At 31.1% G+C, this 18,867-nt stretch overlaps 1 protein-coding gene across 2 annotated transcripts in view; it reads left to right on the top strand.

The window, feature by feature from the left end:
• Zdhhc17 (zinc finger DHHC-type palmitoyltransferase 17) overlaps positions 1-18,867 on the top strand; it is a 99,056-nt gene that overhangs the window by 58,540 nt on the left and 21,649 nt on the right. For both annotated transcript variants that reach the window (XM_015482971.2, XM_048804750.1), the window contains 5 exons: positions 1,352-1,416; positions 2,066-2,228; positions 8,765-8,890; positions 16,291-16,433; positions 18,238-18,338. In XM_015482971.2, coding sequence (XP_015338457.1) covers positions 1,352-1,416; positions 2,066-2,228; positions 8,765-8,890; positions 16,291-16,433; positions 18,238-18,338 — 598 coding nt within the window. The remainder of the gene's footprint in view (positions 1-1,351; positions 1,417-2,065; positions 2,229-8,764; positions 8,891-16,290; positions 16,434-18,237; positions 18,339-18,867) is intronic.

Here is an 18,867-nt window from a genome sequence, read left to right as displayed (position 1 = left end):
TGGGACTTAGTATTCACATTACTCTATTTAATAATCATTAAATTCTACTTAAGGGTCTTATGAAATTGTTTTTTGAGGTCACTTTTTTTTTTAAATGAAGAAGCTGAAGTTTAGAGGCTTGATCCCCACCCCACTCTTTAGTATAAAAGTGATTAAATAATGGTACAGCTAGGAATTCTAAACCATGTTTATCTTATTCTAAAGCCTATCCCTTTCTCAATCCCAGAAGAGTCAATGAATATGTCTTTTCACTTAACATTTTGATCATTTACTCTGTTAGGTACTGAGAACACAAAGATAGATTAAATATTGATTCTTAGAGATTCCTATTCTGATTGAGAGACAGATTCCTCAGGTATAGAGAGGATAATCAGACCAGATTGGGGTGGATCAGAGAGGGTTATTTCAGAGCAGTGAAACTGATACACTTCCTGATACATCAGAATGTCTTCAAAGGAGATTTAGAGTTAGGGTAGAATTTTTATTTAGGAGGTGGTAGTTTTATTTCAGATTTGCCAAAAACTAAGCAAAAGGGAGAAGAAGACAGTTCCAGAAAAAGTAAAAGTTAAGTAGAAGAGGGAAAATAATTATAGTTTACTACATTGTTTGGCCAGGGAGAGAATACATATTTATGATAAAAGTAGTGAAAACATGAATAACATAAGTCACAGTAGATATCTTGATAAAAAACAATAGAAAAGATGTGTTTTTGTGATGAAGCAGAAGGAGGAAAGTTCTCATTTTTCATACTGAAGAGTCCCAGAAGATAATGCCTGAAGCTGAAAAATCAAGATATAGTAATTAGAGAGTCTATTTTGAAGATATGAAGTTAAAAAAGTTGAAAGTGGTGGAAAGTAAGGTAGAGGATTGCTTTATCACTTTTTCCTCACAAGCTTTGCAGATTTATTTAACTCTAAAAATGTACATCTATAACATAATAAAAAATAAACGTTTGAGTTTATTAAAAAAATTATATCTTTTATTCTGTTTTGAAATACTTAGGGCTAAATAGGGTTGTTTTTCCTTCCTATCAGACATTAGCATAAACAAGTTTTTCAGAGATTTGAATCACTTTATCTGTCCTTTGTGGCTGAAAGGCAGAATAGGTAAAGATTCTTAAATACATGGCATCTTAAAAGGGAAAACTGTGAAAGGATAACATGCTGATCAATTAAAGTATTAGTGGCAATACTTATTTTTATTTTAAAGATAATAAAGATTTTGAAAGTTTTATAAGCCATCCTTGATTGAGTAGTAATGTATTGGCTTCCACAATGTGTCAGTTAGCTTTTTCCAAGTAATTTTGGTTAGAAACTTATAAAATTTTTACTGTTTTACTTTACTCTTTCAGGATGTAGATATGATGGATCAGAATGGAATGACACCTTTAATGTGGGCAGCTTATAGAACACATAGGTATGTAACCATTATAACATACATATTCAGATCATTTTTAGGATAATACATTGTGAAGCAAGTAATGAGAAAAAGCAATAAATGTTATATTACTAATGTTTACAAGTTTTATGTGACATAGTATATAACATAAATTACCTCTTTGGATATTTTGATGTCTATGTTTACCTCTACCTCAGTAATTGTATTTTCTTAATCTATTCCTCCTTTTAACAATTTCTAAGAATTGACAGAGAGATTATCTTCTTTGAAAAGTAATTAATTTTTCATATGATTTACATTGGCAAGTTTATGTATTAATTTGTAAGATGTTTTAAATCATTTTTGGAAAAGTCCAGATTGAACTTTTAAAAAATTAAATTTTTTAATTACATAGGAGTTAATGATATCAGTTCCTACATTAAAATAGAAGATGTTAGGACCAAGTATGCTGTGCTATCTCTTGGAACTATATTACTTTATATGGGTTGCACATGCGTCATACATCATACTAGAATATTGTCTCATTATTGATATAAAGTTGTTGAGTAGATTAGAAGTGTTCCAAGATGGAATGCCAATGCAACCACAGTCAGTTTAGTATCTGTAATGATTTCGATAATTGAAATTAGGGTTGTTGTTGTTGTTTTTTTTTTTTTTTCCTTTTCAGTGTGGATCCAACTAGATTGCTTTTAACATTCAATGTTTCAGTTAACCTTGGTGACAAGTATCACAAAAACACTGCCCTGCACTGGGCAGTACTAGCAGGGAATACCACAGTCATTAGTCTTCTTCTGGAAGCTGGAGCTAATGTTGATGCCCAGAACATCAAGGTAAAATTATCTTGTGTTTATTATGCTGTATAAAATGTGGCTCTTAATATATGAATTCCTCAATAAAAAAAATTTTCATAGACTGTGAAAATTGGAAGAAACTTCTTATTTAGTTGAACCCATTGCTTCCATGCAATAATTTGTTTTGAAAACTTGGATCATTTACTGTCATCTTTTGGTATTGAAATAATTTTTATAGTTTGGTGGTCTTTTCATTAGTGAGTGAATTTATGCTGGTTTTTGGAAATTACATTGTTTGTATTTTTGTAGATGAAAGGGAATAGTTTTCTAGATTCTTTTAGATCATTACAGAGAAGATAAGTTTGTATGTAGTTAGACCATATTATTCATAATATAAATTTTAGTAATTCTTTGAATTGTTCATTTAATTGTCTTATTTTTTTTAAAGGTCAAGACTGCTAAACTTGATAAATATCTTTATGATATTTATAGGAGAACCTCCTCCCCACCCTAAATGGTGAACTAACCCAGGAAAAGTATAATAAAATTAGCTAAGCGACACGCACTGTTAACATTTACATTTAGAGATTTGTATACATTTTATGAATATATTCAAGAGAATTCTATTGGTAGTCTCAAATTTTGGTTGATGCTTCTCATTTCTAAAGCTTCAGGATCCACTATGTCTTTAAGGAACAGGGTCTTCTTGTGAAATGACTGTCAGAAATAACTGTGCCCTTTGACAAATGTTCTTTAATTTTGGCTATAAGTCATAGTATTTTCTGAGTCATGTTTCATAAATGTCTAAAGGATATGTGCTAATTAAGTATGAAGGTAGTTCAGGCCACATACTAACCTGAAATGGCCAATCAAAAAGTAGGTATCTCTTGCTGGATCAGGGCATTTCTTTATGTTCCAATGTGTAATTTTTTTCTAGATTTGGTTACTTTAAGAAGAGAAGGTTAAACTATTATGATAAAATAGCTTAGACTGGTTTTTCATTATGATTTATTTAAGATTATAACCAATTTTCAGAAATGAGTCTAGTTACAAATATTAATTTTAGTTAAAAGTAAATAATGAAAAATAAGAAATGATAGAATCACATATTTTCTTTATTTTTTAAAACTTTCAAATTTTCTTGTCCTTACCCAAAGTTATCAGAAAAGTTCATTATCTGCCACTAAACAGGGCAAGAGGAAAATTAGCATACCATAGTGCCTGAGACATGATGTGCACTTTTAGTATTGGCTGAACAAATGAAGATATGCGTAGTCTTGAATTTTACCTAAGCTGGCATTCAAAATGATTCTTCCAGGATCCTTTCTGTCACTTCAGAAATTATAGAGAGATTTTTGCTTTTCCAAAAAGTTTTAAATAGTATCCTTTAAAAAGTTCACGGCACTGGGACTAGTAAATTAGGCTGACCCCAGGCCAAAAGGATAAGGAAGAAGTTTGACTAAGTGAAAAATTTAGTGAGGTTTTCTCATATTTTACTATCTGAATTGCTTTCTAATATTACTTGTCTTTGCTACTAGACAGACATTACTAAAATGATCGTGCACTAGAAAAAACATTTCAATGTATTTAGTTTTATCTTCTTGAAGAAACTGAACTGTTTCAGAATGGCAGATAGTAAGAGTCTGCATACCTTCTGCCAATAACCATAGTATGTTGAATACATAACAGTATATTGAAATTATGGTGATACTAAAGAATTATAATTGTAAAATGACACAGTTGTAGAATTTGAAACCAGTAGTTTATTTTTGAGCTTTATTTTTTTTTCTATTTATATAAAATTTTAGGAAACCTCTTCAATCGTGATCTTTAAGTATTTGAGGAATTGTTTATAATTTAACATATCTTCAAATAAATAATGGAAAGTTGTGATTCCCATTAACCATTGCATAAATCTTTAATCTTAATAAAAGAAATATTATATAATGAATTTCAACAGAGAAGTAATGGTAACAGTAGAGAAATTATTTAAGTACTTTTGTACCTTTTCTTTTTATTGTCCTTTAAGTTCAGGCACATTAGCTATTTGATACCAGGATCAGATAAAATGAAATGTAGTTTCCTTGGCTGGTAGTGCAATTTCATGTGAATACTTTGTAGAGTCTAGTGACAAATAATGGAGCTAATTATTATGCCTGTGGGCATTTTATTCATGTAATTTTTTCCTGCACAATTTTATTAGTGTTTTAGTTTTTTTGACATATGTTCAAAGTTGGCTATTTTACAAGGTTATTTTAAATGTAATTGTCTAGTGGCTTCTAGGTGACATTATTTCTAAAAAGAATAAAAAATAAAGTTTAGGGAGGAATTCCATTTGCTCAAAGCAACATATATACTTTTAGCAAAAAAAAATTGTCTTTTTATCCACTTTGCTTAAAAAGTAGACTTTTAATTAGATTGTGTGCATGTATAAATATGTATCAACAAAGCCCTCCATTATGTACAACCATAAGGTACCAAAAAAAAAAAAAAAAAAAAAGAATGTGGGATAAAAAAGTAGATTTTTGTTTTAAACTCCACTTTTTATGTAATTAAAAGGATGAAATAAGTATCAAATGCCTTTTCTTCTGGGATCTGACATTCCTATTATGCATAAGTGTAGTTACCACCTTTTAATAAAACCATTTTCATTCATTTACAAATATTTGTTTGTTCAGTTATAGGTAGGCACAGTGTTTAAGATAGATATGATCCCTCTTTTCCTTTTTCTTTTTTTTTTTTTAGTTGTAGATGGACACAATACCTCTATTTAATATTTTTAATGTGATACTGGGGAGCAAACCTAGTGCCTCACACGTGCTAGGCAAGCACTACCGCTGAGCCACAACCCCAGCCCGATCCTGTTTTCTTAGAACTTATGGTTTTTTTCTTTTTTTTTAATATTTATTTTTTAGTTATAGGTAGACACAATACCTTTATTTTATTTTTATCTGGTGCTGAGGATCGAACCCAGTGTCCCACACATGCTAGGCGAGTGCTCTATTGCTGAGCCACAACCCCAGTCCAGAACTTATGTTTTAATGCGGAAATAGACAATAAGTAAATTTTTAAAAAGACAAATGTAATTGAGTGATAGTACTGAGAGGGCCACATCAGTTGTGACTTGAAAACACTTCTGAGAAGATGATGTGTGCTTTGAGAATCACATGATAAGAAAGAGTATATATATATGTTGCTCAAAGTTTTTATATGTGGGAAAAAAACTTCCTTGTAGAGGACCATGCAAGCATGCAGGATGAGGTTGCTGTGTTTGAGGTGTAGAAATACAGACAGTTTGGCCTGTGAACAAGGAACTGAAGTCTCTTGGGAGGCAGGTGTCAGATTGTGCAGTGCCATGATGAGAATCTTCAAGTCATGGGAGGCAGTTAGAATGATTTATGTAGACTGCCTGTGGGATGTGCTTTTTGTTTTAAATATCTTTAAAATTTTACTTTGATTGGGGAAGAATGCATTGAAGAATTAAAAGAATGGAAGGAATAGAGGTCAGTTAGCCATTGTAGTGAATCAGGAAAGTAACCGATGTTAGCTTAGCATACCATCTGAGGAGTAGGGATGGAAAGAAATGAATGGAGTTGGAGATAATATTTTAGAGCAGAAATGAAAAGGTATATTATATAAGGGAATGAAAGAAAATATTATCAGTCACTTAGGTTTTCTTTTAATTGTCTTGTGATACATGTTGAGGTTGTATAGATTGAAGAGGAAATACTTTTTTGGCAGTGAAGTTAATAGGAATTAGTTCTGTTTGGATTATATTCAGTTTGCAGTGATGTGGACTGTATTTAACTAATTGAATATAGATTGCTGCAAATTTTGAAAGGGAAAAAATTTAAAAATTGTTTTTTTTCCTTTGTCTAGAAATTTGACAAAGTTTATACCAATACTTTTTTTTCATTTTAAAAGTCTTAGGAAAGAGAATCTTATTGATAAAAATGAATTGCAACAGTAGGATGTAGCCTACAAATCTGGATTTAACTCTAAAGTTATTCTTCAAAGAAAGTGAAAAAGTATACTTTGTGTAATAACTGCTAGTTGATCCTATTTCTTCTAAAATCCTAGTAAAATTAAGCTTAAATTTCTTAGAAATCTGCCTAAAGATTTGCTCTTGTAAATAAGTTGAGTAAGGAATTTACTTCTTTTAACATAAAAATGATTCTTCTATCAGTATAAGATAGAACTTAACTTTGAAAACAGTTGATATTAAATGTCAGGCAATTTTTTGATCCTTGGAAGGATCAGGAATAGCTGTATACTCTATTAGAGGGTCTCATTTTGGGGTCCACCAATGGACTTCCTAAAATTGTTAGAAAAAAGTTAATGTGAATCAGTATTTTATGAGGAAAGAATCATTGGCTTTCATCAGATGTGACTCCTTGAATTTAAGAACTCCAGCTATAGATAATAGTTACATAGAATAAGGTTGAACCTTTCCATTTAAGTAGCAACAGTGTGTGTATGTGTATGTGGGGTGATTTGGTGTAAGAAGAATAAAAAACAAAACAAAACAAAAAATTATGGCCTATGCCATAGCTCTTTTTTTATGGTAGTATCTCATTTGTGAAGTTTTTAAAGATAATATTTTATCCCCTAGTGTATGTTTTTGGTTAAGTAGGTTAATTTAGATGAATTGAGTTTGGGGAGAAAAATTAATCACTGAGTGCTGCGCAAGCATTTATGATCTCTTCTAAAATTATCAAAGAATAATTTTAGCTTTATGGAATGTAAAATTACTGAACTCTCATAATTAATTAATATATTTGAAAGATTTCTGGGTTCTTGAAAAGAGGTAAGAAACTTTTCAGAAAATAGTTGTTCATTACCTCTTCAACGCCTGACCTAGATGGTCTCTAATGAATTTTTCCTTAGTTTTTACAGTAAAATTCATTCTCATTTAAGGCAAAACTGAGTGATCTTCCACCTTAGACATAAAGTTTATCTGACCAAAACCCTTAAAGAATTTCTTAGCAGTTACATAGTCTATAAATACTCCATGTGAATTCTTGCTGAGGTCACTATTGTTAGTATTATTTTATTATTTTGGCTGAGACATGGAGTGATCAAAATATAGACTTGATTCAGAACCCTGCCTGGTTTTAGTATGATCCTTTAAATTAATTGCTTGTTTATTTTGCCAGCTGAATAAAATAACTATACAAAAACAGTCAGATGACTAGAGGAGTTGAAAGATTTTTTTAAAGCTCCCTCAATCTTTTTGTCTAGGCAATCCTTAGGTGTCACATGGCCCTCTAGTGGAAGGGATGCTCAGCTGGACCGAGGCAACTGCAGGATATTCTCTGGGAGTTGTTACCCAAGGGATTGCTATTATTCAGGTAATATTTATAGTTTGGATTAATTAGCTGGTTCTGACAACTTAGGTGATGGAATTCTGGAATAAGCAAGGAGATATTTAAAATAAATATCCCTATTTGTGGAAGAGACACCTAGATTAGCCCATTCCTTATTAAATACCATTGATTTTGATATTAAAAGATTGGTTGGGCTTTTTGTTGTTATTGTTGTTTTGTAATAGTTGTTGCTGTTGGTGGTAGTGGTATATTTTATTTTTTGTTTATTTTTAATTTTAGTGTTTTGTTTTTTTTTAATCACATTTCAAACTTGATAAGTAATCATCTTTCACGAGTAAGGTACCCTAAGGCTTCTTATTCCTTTATTCTTTTTCACATGGTATTTTGAAAATTTTTTTTATATTTTTCTGAAGTAATTTGAATATCTGTCTATACATTCATCAAATTTTGACAATTTTCATTTCAGTTTTCAATTTGACATAGTAGAAAAATAAAGGAGGACATTAAATAAAGTGGAAATGTAGGTATCGATTTTGCCAAAGTAGAAATTCAATTTTAAATTAGTAAAAGCAAAAAGAAACCTATAGAATTGGGAATGTTTATTTCTTAGCTTGTTTAGTGCATTTTAGTTATACTTGCTTATACTCCCTGGCATTCTTTTTCTTAGCATTAAACCTGCTAGTTTATACCTTGTACTACACTATTTTTATCACTTCTATTCTCTTTGGAAATTTCTGGTTGGGTGAATGAATTTAAGATAGGTCAAGAATGCCAGTACAGTAGTAGCAGAATAGAACTTGACATTTCTTTTTCTTCCCTATTCTCTTCCTTTGACTCTTACCATTTTACTGAGATTTCTGGCAACTTGGTACTGTATATAGCAGAACGTTTTATATCAATAAGTATTACTAATCCATACAGAATATGAAATAACTGATAAATTAAGTGATAGCCTCTGATCCAGCAGGTACTAAAATACCTACTTTTTGATTTGCTCTCTAATATGTCAAAATGCAAGCAAAAATAGAATCTATAGAATAAGATGAGACAACACATTTTTTTTATTGTACTTTGGAAAATTGTTAACAGATATGTAATGGTTTACATACATAATTTTGACTTTAACTGATAGCAAAATGATGTAAATGAATTAATAATATGGTTGATTTATTTTTGTGGAAATTTAGTTATTAACTAAAGTATTCTGCTTTTTCTTTTATTTTAAATATAAAATTCTTATATTATCAGGGTGAATCAGCACTTGATCTGGCAAAACAGAGGAAAAACGTGTGGATGATCAACCATTTGCAAGAGGCAAGGCAAGCAAAAGGATATGACAATCCATCTTTCCTTAGAAAGCTAAAAGCTGACAAGGTAAACTCATGACTAAAGAGTTTTATTCTATAATCTTTTAAGTAAGATTCGTGGCCACACTTACTTAGCATGAGTATTCAGACTTTAATTTTGGCTTTCCCAGAGCAATTTTTACAATATTGCTTTAACTAGGATAAAGTGGAAGATAAATAGCAAAGTTTCTTAGAGCTCTACTTACTTGGTTTATGTCAATGTTGGTTTCCTGATAATTAAGAAGGATGGGATATGAAATTGCTTAAATTTCCATAGGCTACTAACATAATTTTTAGCATATTGATTCAACTAGCCTTATGTTCATTTGTTAGTATAGTAATAAATCATGAAACATCATAGTCATAATATATATATTTTTAAAAACAACTGTAGCTCTAATTAATTTGAAATTTTTATTCTTTTGTGATATGTTGTAACTTCTATAGAGAGAAAATTTATGTTCTTGACTACTCCATGGAAAGTCCATTTTTAGATCTTTCATATACCTTTAATTTCCCCCAAAAGGGGGGGTCTAGATTTAAAATTTTTTGTGTGTTCCTCCAAAAAAGGAAAATTGGTTGACTGACAGTTTTTTTTTAGTATACTTAAATAATTTACAGTGTATCTTCTAACTTAGCAATAATCACAACTTGAGTGATATTAAGTTTTGACTACCGTCTTTATGTATGTCTTACTCAGGCTATTCTAGTGGTGATAGTAATTGTTTAAATTTAACATTGATATGTTATCAAGATGGAAAGATAAGTTTTGAATAAAGGGAAAGCAGTGTCTCAATTACATAACAGGTATTCAGACTCCTTGATGAGCTGAAAAGTTCACTAGTTTATTACATAAACATCAGAAGAATTAGATTTATAGTTTTTGAACTCTTTTCAAACTTCATAGCTAAAAATAATGAACATTTTCCACATCATGTTATTGTTTCCAGTTAATTATTAAATATGGTACAGAAAGTGATTTATTTATTTATTTTGATGTTGCTTTGTCTTCTAAACTTGGAGCCATTTTGCTCAACAGGGAAAAATAGCTAATGTCTCATGATAATTTTGCTAGTAATAAAAATATCTTAAATTACTCTGTAAATATTGTAATCTTAACTTTTTTTGTTGTTGATTTTAAATATTTTGAAGTCTTATTTTGACATACAGTCAGATGAAAATAACATTTAAATACTAGATGTTTAACAATTTGCAAAGTTACTTATTATAGCATTAAGAAACTATGAGGTTTATGAGTTTGGCAATTATTTCTTTTTAAAAAGAGAACTTCTTAAAAATTTAGTAGAATTTTTAACATTTGTATGTTATTGTGAACAGTTCATAAGTTGAATTTCTTTCCTGTTTTTCTTTCCATTAAGGACTTTAAAAATGCTAAGTTTTGTTTAAAAGATTACTGAGGCTGGAGCATAGCTCTGTGATAGAATGCTTGCCTGGCATGTGTGGAGCCAGGGTTAGATTCCCCAGCACTACCCCCAAACCCCAAGAAGTTACTAGTTAAAAATATATGATGATTGAAATCTCTGATATGTGAGATTAAACATCAGTAGTTAAGTAGACTCTTCATTTTCTTTACATTTCATATTAGAAAAATTTAAATCATGAACATGATTTTTTTTGCTAGCCTGTGAAAGTATGTTCTATATTTAGAATTAACCATGGGGGTGAAAAACTAAATAAGAAAATAGTGACACTTAGGACTCAATATTATTAGAAAAATCATCCTTTGAAGCAAGAAGTGGAAGGGGTGGATATTTTAGGACAGTGCTAATAAATAGACATGGAAAGAATCTTGATTTTAGAAAATGATTTTAAAAGCTCTTAGGATTTTAAACAGATTTATAGGTAATCGTGAACTGCTTAACAAGTTAGAGGAAAATCTTTAAATTAGTACTCTCAACATTTAAAAATATATGATCCCATTGTTAGTTAAATTTCACATATCCTTTTAGAAATGTTTATTGATTATGTAAAAATAAATCTTGGAAGATTGAATACATACTCCTGTTAAATACTACTAAAATCCCTGAACATTATATACAAAACAAGTGTAATAAGATTCTTGAAGATGGAGAGAACAAAGGCTAAGTGTCTTGGGATTCAGGACCTGAAGAAGGACATGGTGGTGAATTCTATGGGTTTTCTGTTTTGACCCATGTACCCTAGACTAGGGGCTGGCAAAGCTGGCCACTCAATACTATCCAAATGTATGCAGACAAAAATAGCCAGAACAAAAGCACACTCTAGTCAGAGAGCCAAAAAAGAGGCACCCCAGCGAGACAGAAATCTTCTAAAAAATAACTGCTGTCCCATAGCCAAACACTAGAGAAAAACGTGTGGCTCTACCTTGCCTCAGAGCAGCAAAGTCCCACTGCTTAGCCTAGATTTCTACACTTACCAGGTTGTAATGAAATGCCCCACCTTCTCTCCCAAGGTGGGACTTTTATTGTCATTGGCTGTTAATGAAGTCCTATCTCTACCCCTAGCAATCCTACCTCTTCCAGCCAGAGAGATATCAGAGGTATACTGAAGGGTGGAACTTCTAGCCCTTGCCCAGCATTAATGAGGAACCTTCTCCTCAGGTGGCAGTGTAAGCTAAAGTAGGGGTCCTGGACTTTTATCCCACCTGAAGAGGAGAGATTCCTCCCTACTATCTCTTTGAAACTGTTTCAGAAGAATCCATCAAAGAGAAAGTTCAATAAGATCCCTAATCTCAAAGTACCCAAAATATCCAGGTTTCAATTGAAATTTTCTTGTCATATCAAGAACTAGGAAGATTTGAAACCGCATGAAATAATTGCCAACACTATGATGATGGAGGTTGAAATTGTCTGACAAAAGATTCTAAAGCAGCCATCATAAAGATTTCAACAAGTAATTATGATCATGATTGTTATGAACATAAACAAATAATTATGAACATGATTGTGAAACAAATAAATAGCAAAGAAATAGAATGTAGAATATAAAGAAGAATCCAATGGAAAATTGAAAATTACAGGAACCAAAATAACAACAACAACAACAACAAAAGACCCCTCAATGGATAGGTTCAACAATAGAATAGAGAGGACAAAGGAGAAATTCAATGATCTTGAAAATAGAACAATAAAATTTACCCATTTTGAATAGTGAAAGGAAATTGGAGGTTGAGAGGAGAGGAACAAAACCTCAGGGGCCTGAATATGATCCCACATTGTTATGATTAGAGTCCTAGTAAAAAGGAGAAAGAGGATGAGGCTGAAAAAATAAAGATAAAATGACGAAAAATCCCCAAATTTGTCAACATACAAATTTACAGATTTAGAAGTTGATCAAACTTTCAAGAAATCCTCACTAAATACATCATAGTCTAACTTCTGGAAACTAGAGAAACAAAAAGAAAATCTTAAAATCCTCTTACCAACAAGGGAAAAATAATTCAAATGACAGATTTTTTAAAAGTCAGAAACCATAAATGCCACAAGCAACTTGTACAGTTTTCAAATGTTGAAAGAAAACTTAATTCAAAATCCTGTGTCTGGTGAAAGTGTCATTTAGGAATGAAGGGGAAATCAAAACATTTTCAAAACTAAAGAGAACTTAACACCAGCAAGTACCCTGAAAGATTGGCAAACAAAGTTTTTTAAATAGAAAGGAAATAATAAAAAGAAGGAATCTTAACGTTAGAATCTGGTAAGCAAAATTATGGGTACATAGAATCTTCTTGTGTCTTCTAAATTATGCTTAAGAATTGAAGCAAAAATTATAATAGTTTGATGTAGTTCAACAATACTATACATAAATTAAAACAGAATTCTAAAATATGTTATAGTAACCCCCAGGTAGGCAGGAAAGGGGGAAAAAAAAAAACAATGGGGAAAACAACAAAACAAAAAATAAAATTGCATACTTATTTAACCCGGGATTGAATTCAGGGGCACTCCACCACATCCCCAGCCCTCTTTTGTATTTTTTTAAATTTAGAGACAGTGTCTCACTGAGTTGCTTAGCACTTCACCATTGCTGAGGCTGAACTCAGGATCCTCCTGCCCCACCATCCTGAGCTGCTGTGATAACAGGCTTCCGCCACTGTACCCAGCAAAATTGCATACTTTGACATATCAATAATTATGCTGAGTGTAAAATGGTCTAAGTTTACAAATAGAAGACCACTGTTGACAATGTGGATTATAAATTGTTTTCCAACTGTATGCTTTTTACAGAAACTCATTTGACATATAATGATACAGGCCAATTGAAAGTAACAATGGAAAATAATGTTACCATGATCCCAAAGTCAGATAAAAACAGTCCAGAAAAGAAAACTATGTAGATCATTATCCCTTATGAATGTGGACTTAACAATTCTTAACAAAATATTAGCAAATAGAATTAAGCAATATATAAAAGGAGTTACCATGACCAAGTGAGAGTTTTTCCCTCCAGAGATGCAAGACTGAGGCAGTATTCAAAAAATTAGTCAATGGAGTCTACTCTATTAACAAAGAATAAGTTCATGACCATGTTAATTAATGCAGAAAAAAACATTTCATAGTTGAATGTCCATTTATGATAAAAACTCAAGAGAAGTTCTTCAGTTTTATAAAGAATTGTTATTTATATAACTCAAGTCTGTCATTATACTTAATGTTGAAAAACTGAATGCTTTCCCTTCAAGATTAAGAACAAGGCGAGGACATCCCTCTTATTGCTCTTATTCTACACAGTGTTGGAAATTCTAGCTAGTGCATTAAGTCAGGAAAAGGAAATTAGAACAAACAGGAACAAATAAAAATATCCCTATTTATAACTAAGCAAGGTCACAAGATGTAAGTTATTTTTAAAAAAACCTACTTTCTTCATATTTGCCATAAGAATGTAGAAACTACGATTAAGAAATTAAGAGTTAGAATGTCTCAAAAAATTATTGAAACATTTAAACATAAATCTAACCAACCGAAAATGTAACTGTATGCTGAAAATCAAAGATGCTGATGAAAGAAATCAAAGATGATCTGAGTAAATGGAAAGATGTATTGTGTTTATGAACTGAAAGACTCAACAGTTAATATTTCAGTTGCTCTAAGTCAATATACAAATTAATGAATTCATCAAGATTCCAGCAAGAGATTTTGTTGTATATAACAAAGATTATTCTAAGATTAGTATGAAAAGGTAGTGGATCTAGAAGAGCTGAAACACTTTTGAAAATGAGGAATCACTACAAATTTTCCTGTTACATTTTGATCTATTATGTACCTACAATATTTAATTACTCTCTGATATAGCTGGAGGGGATAAACTCATAAATAAATGGAACAGGCTGTAGCTTAGCAATAGAACCGCACAGAAATGCTCACTGACTTTTGAAATAAGTGCAAAATCAATTCATCAAAAACAACCTTTTCACCTAATAGTTTTAAAGCATTTGGATACTCAGAGGCAAATAGATGAGTAAGTCAGTCAATCTATCTTTCTTGACTCATACCTTACACCTTATACAAAAATTAACTCAAAATGATTGAGATTTTACTGTATGATGTAAAGCACTTTTAATTATATGTTAGAAAAAAATGAAAAAAAAAAAAACAATTATAGCGCTAGGTAAAATGTTACTAGATTTGATACAAAAAGCATTATCTATAAAAGGGAAAAAGAAAGAAAAAAATGATATCATGCAAATATAAAACATTTGTTCTATTCAAGACCCTATTAAAATTCCAAGAAAGTCTGTAGTTTACTTAATAATATTGTACCAGTTTTTTTAGCTTCCAGGCTTTCATGATTATACTATGGTTCTTTAAGTTGTTAACATTAAGGGAAAAATATATCATCCAATTAATGAGTGCAGAATTCTATTTAAATCTATTAGATCAAGATGAATGTGATATTCAGGTCTTCTGTGTCCTCACTAATGTATCTGCTTGATCTACCTAATATTAAGTATATTTAAAATGCCTTACTGTGATAAGGGGATTTGTCAGTTGCTTCCTATTGTTGTCAGTTTTTACTTAATATGTTCTGAAGCCTCATTTAAGATGCATTAAATTTAAAATACTTTATCTTCCTGCTAAATTATAACTCTAATACTATAAGGTAAACTTTTCAATTTCTAGTAAAGTTTACCAACAGATTTATTTTGAACAGCATGAAAATTAATGCATCTTTTTCCATCTTTCTTATTTTCACCTTTCCGAGTCCTTTTAGGTATGTCATTTGTAAACAGTATATTGCTGAATTTTATTTCTTGATCCAGTCTTTACAAGAATAATAAATGTTTTAGATAGAAAAATAAAGACCCTATTAAGAGAATGGGAAGACAAGCTATAAGCTGTAGACAGATAATATTGGCAAGACAGATATCCAACAAAAGACTAGTATCCAAAATATGTAAAGGAACTCTCAAAACTCAGAAGTAAAAAATCAAAGAATCCAATTTAAAAATAGTTTAAAGACCTGAAGACATATTTCCTTAAAGAAGGTATACAGTTAAGCAGATAAGCACATGAAGAGATGTGGTCATTTATATAAAAAAATATTTTATTTCACTAGAAACCATAGTATGAAAACAGTGCTAAAAGGTATAACATAATCTTAGCCTTCAGAAAGATAAATCAAAGAGGAAAATAGTATTTATATTTTCAGCTTTGTTGGGTCACAGCTGAGTATCTCATATAGTTTTGTCACGTAAGGTAACTCGAGAAAGACTTGATTAGCTGCCCATAAGGTTGTGAGGGCTGTTACGTTGAAGAGATAACAGTTTGTGTTTCTCTGAAGACAAAATTGTGATAGATGTTATAAGGAAGTATATAGGGTTTATACTTGGCAAGTGTGGACTTTCTAACAACCAGCCTCAAACAGAAATGAAATGGAACTCCTTGTGGAGTTTGGCACACTCTGTCTTGATTTGTGTTCAGAGGCACTTGTCTCCATTCTGTGGGTTCCGGGAGCCTGAAGATTATTTGATTTTATTTTCATCTCATTTTAAGGTTTTGATATACTGTTACTTTATGTCATTTAGAATGTCTTCTCTGGGTTAGGTTTCCTTGTTCTGATGGAGTACTTAGACCATAGTCATTTTGATTGTCCTCTATCTAGTTATCAATGTCTTTGTTAAAATGGGATGGTTTTTGTCGTGAACTATTTTCTAGTCTCCATGATAGCCTGTGGTTCTGCAGCCTTCTGTATCTGACCATGTAGAGACTACTTCTATAACTTCTATTTTCCTTTTCCACAATCTTAACAAAGTCCTTTTGAATTGTTTAGTATTTGTCTCCAGAAGACCACTACCTTGAATAATACCTGCACATAACAGGCTATTTTGAATGAATTTCACTCTGTCTTGCATACTTTCACAACAATTACAATGATTCAGATTGAGGTTACTTCAAACTTGCAAAAACTTTCTAATTATTTGTTTCTGTACAGGAATTTCGGCAGAAAGTAATGTTAGGAACTCCCTTCCTAGTTATTTGGCTGGTTGGGTTTATAGCAGACCTAAATATTGATTCTTGGCTCATTAAAGGACTAATGTATGGTGGCGTTTGGGCTACAGTACAGTTTCTTTCAAAGTAAGTATGTTGTTTTTAAACTATGTTTTTAACTGTACATGAATTTTATTTATTTATTTATTTGTTTGTTTGGTACTGGGGATTGAACTAGGGTGCTCAACCACTGAGCCACATTCCCAGCCCTTTTTTTGTATTTTTTATTTAGAGACAGAGTCTCACTGAGTTACTTAGGGCCTTGCTAATTTGCTGAGGCTGCCTTTGAACTCACAATCCTCCTGCCTCAGCCTCCCAAGCTGCTGGGATTACAAGCATGTGCCACCATGTCTGGCTCATTGATTAAATTTGTACCCTGTTACATAAAATTAATGTTTTCTATGTTTAGAATACTATCTGTATGTGGTATGTTTGATCTTAGTTCATTTTAAAGAATTTTGATAATGTGAAAATCTTTTAGATTGTCAAAAAATTGTTACTAAAATGATTTAAAAGGTGCTTTAAATATAAAAAATGTAACATGCAATTTTAAAGACTAAACATATTTTTGGCAATATTTAAATTATTTTAGTAGTGAACTTGAGTGTGAAGAACTGTAAATGTAACATACATACTGTTTATTTCTAAGTAATTATAATACTTAAACTCACCTTTTCATTGGTATTATATTTTCTTTGTTCATAGGCATTAAATAGGCAAGAGGTTTGATTTTTGAAGCAAGGTAGAGTTTAAGCATAATTTTGAATTAGCCTGTGTTTTTAAAAATTCTTTCCTTTTTTTTTTTTAAACATTATGACCATTTTCTTTTTCTATTATCCATAGGTCTCACTGTTCTAAAAGTTGCCCCCATTCAGCAAACCTTGGAAGCTGTCTATGATCTAAAATTTACCATTTAATTTCCATTCTTTTCATATCTTGTTTTTTTTTTTTTTTAATTTTTGTGTTAGTTGTAGATGGACACCATATTTTTATTTATTTCTTTATTTTTATGTGGTGCTGAGGATTGAACCCAGGGCCTCATGTGTGTGAGGCAAGCGCTCTATCACTGAGCTACAAACCCTAGCCCTCATATCTTATTTTTGCCTTAATTTTGGAAAGGAGTTGTGAAAATAATTAACACAGGAATAAAAATAACTAGTAATAAGCAAAGATGTCAACTGTCAAGAAAAGGCTGAATTCTAGTTAATTAATTTTAGTATTTCTAGGCGATCCAACAGAGATTACAAATAGGAAGTTACCAAGGCTTCCTACTTAACATGCATGGATAGTTAATACTGTTTATGATAAATGAAATTTATTAATACTTATTTTCCCCTAATTCTTAATATTAGAAACACACACCTTCAATTTCACAAAATTAGCTTTATTTGAAAAGATGTGTCCTAACCTTAACTGAAATGTGTAGGTAAGGAAAAAAGTTGGTGAAACAAAGAAAAACTTGAGCACTGTTTTGTACTCCTTTGTTGAAATTACAACATCTCTTCAGTGAACAATGTACTGGATTATAGAGTTGCTCTATATCCTACTGGCGACTAATTAGAGGAAATTATATTACATACTTTTATGATTGTGGCAAAATGAATCCTAATGTTATGTATAACTTTAAAAAAACAAAAATTACAAAAGAAAAAAAAGTACATGGAATATAATTTTAATTCTTCATAAATTAAAAGAAACTTCATAATCTTGCTGACTCTTCTGTGAACTCATTTATTTTTCTGTGAAAATAGTCTCAGTATTTAAGCATCTTGGACTTCTAGATTTTGTTTAAATCAGTTCTTTCTACATAGAAATTGCAATTTTCATCTGAATGCTCTTTGTTTTTTAATGAATTATAGAATTCATCTTATCTATAACTTATGTCTTACAGGTCCTTTTTTGATCATTCAATGCATAGTGCATTGCCCCTTGGAATATATTTGGCAACCAAATTTTGGATGTATGTGACGTGGTTCTTCTGGTTTTGGAATGATATCCTTTGATTAAAAAGAGCATATCTAACACAAATTTTGTTTGTTAACATGGTCTTTTTTGTTGTTGTTTTTATGGTACTTAGTATTGAACACAGGGCCTCTTTAAAACTGCGTTACATCCCAGCTCTTTTTACTTTTTATTTTGAGACAGGGTCTCAGTAAGTTGCTGAGACTGGCCTTGAGCTTGTGATCCTCCACCCTCAACCTCTTGAGTTGTGGGAATTACAGGCACACTGTGCCATCACACCCAGCTTAACATATGTTTAATAATAGTTTGATCTGAGGAGTGAACTACTCATGATTTACTACAGTAAACCAGTATTCCTAGAAAGTGTGAACATATGTTTTTAAATGTTTCATATTTAATAGGTTGCTTTTGAAAGCTGCTTTTAACAACTATAATTAATAACAATAGCTTTTGTTTAGTGAGTTTTAAAAAAGCATTTTTTTAAGTGTACATTTAACTCATGTCCCATAAGTTAGTATTGTTTTTCCATTTTATAGATGATAAAATTTAGACTAGTGGA

This window comes from Marmota marmota, unplaced genomic scaffold (genome assembly GCF_001458135.2).
Source record: "Marmota marmota marmota unplaced genomic scaffold, marMar, whole genome shotgun sequence".
NCBI classification, from domain to species: Eukaryota; Metazoa; Chordata; class Mammalia; order Rodentia; family Sciuridae; genus Marmota; species Marmota marmota.
Note: the sequence above shows the minus strand (reverse complement) of the source record. Positions and strands in the feature narration are given on the sequence as shown.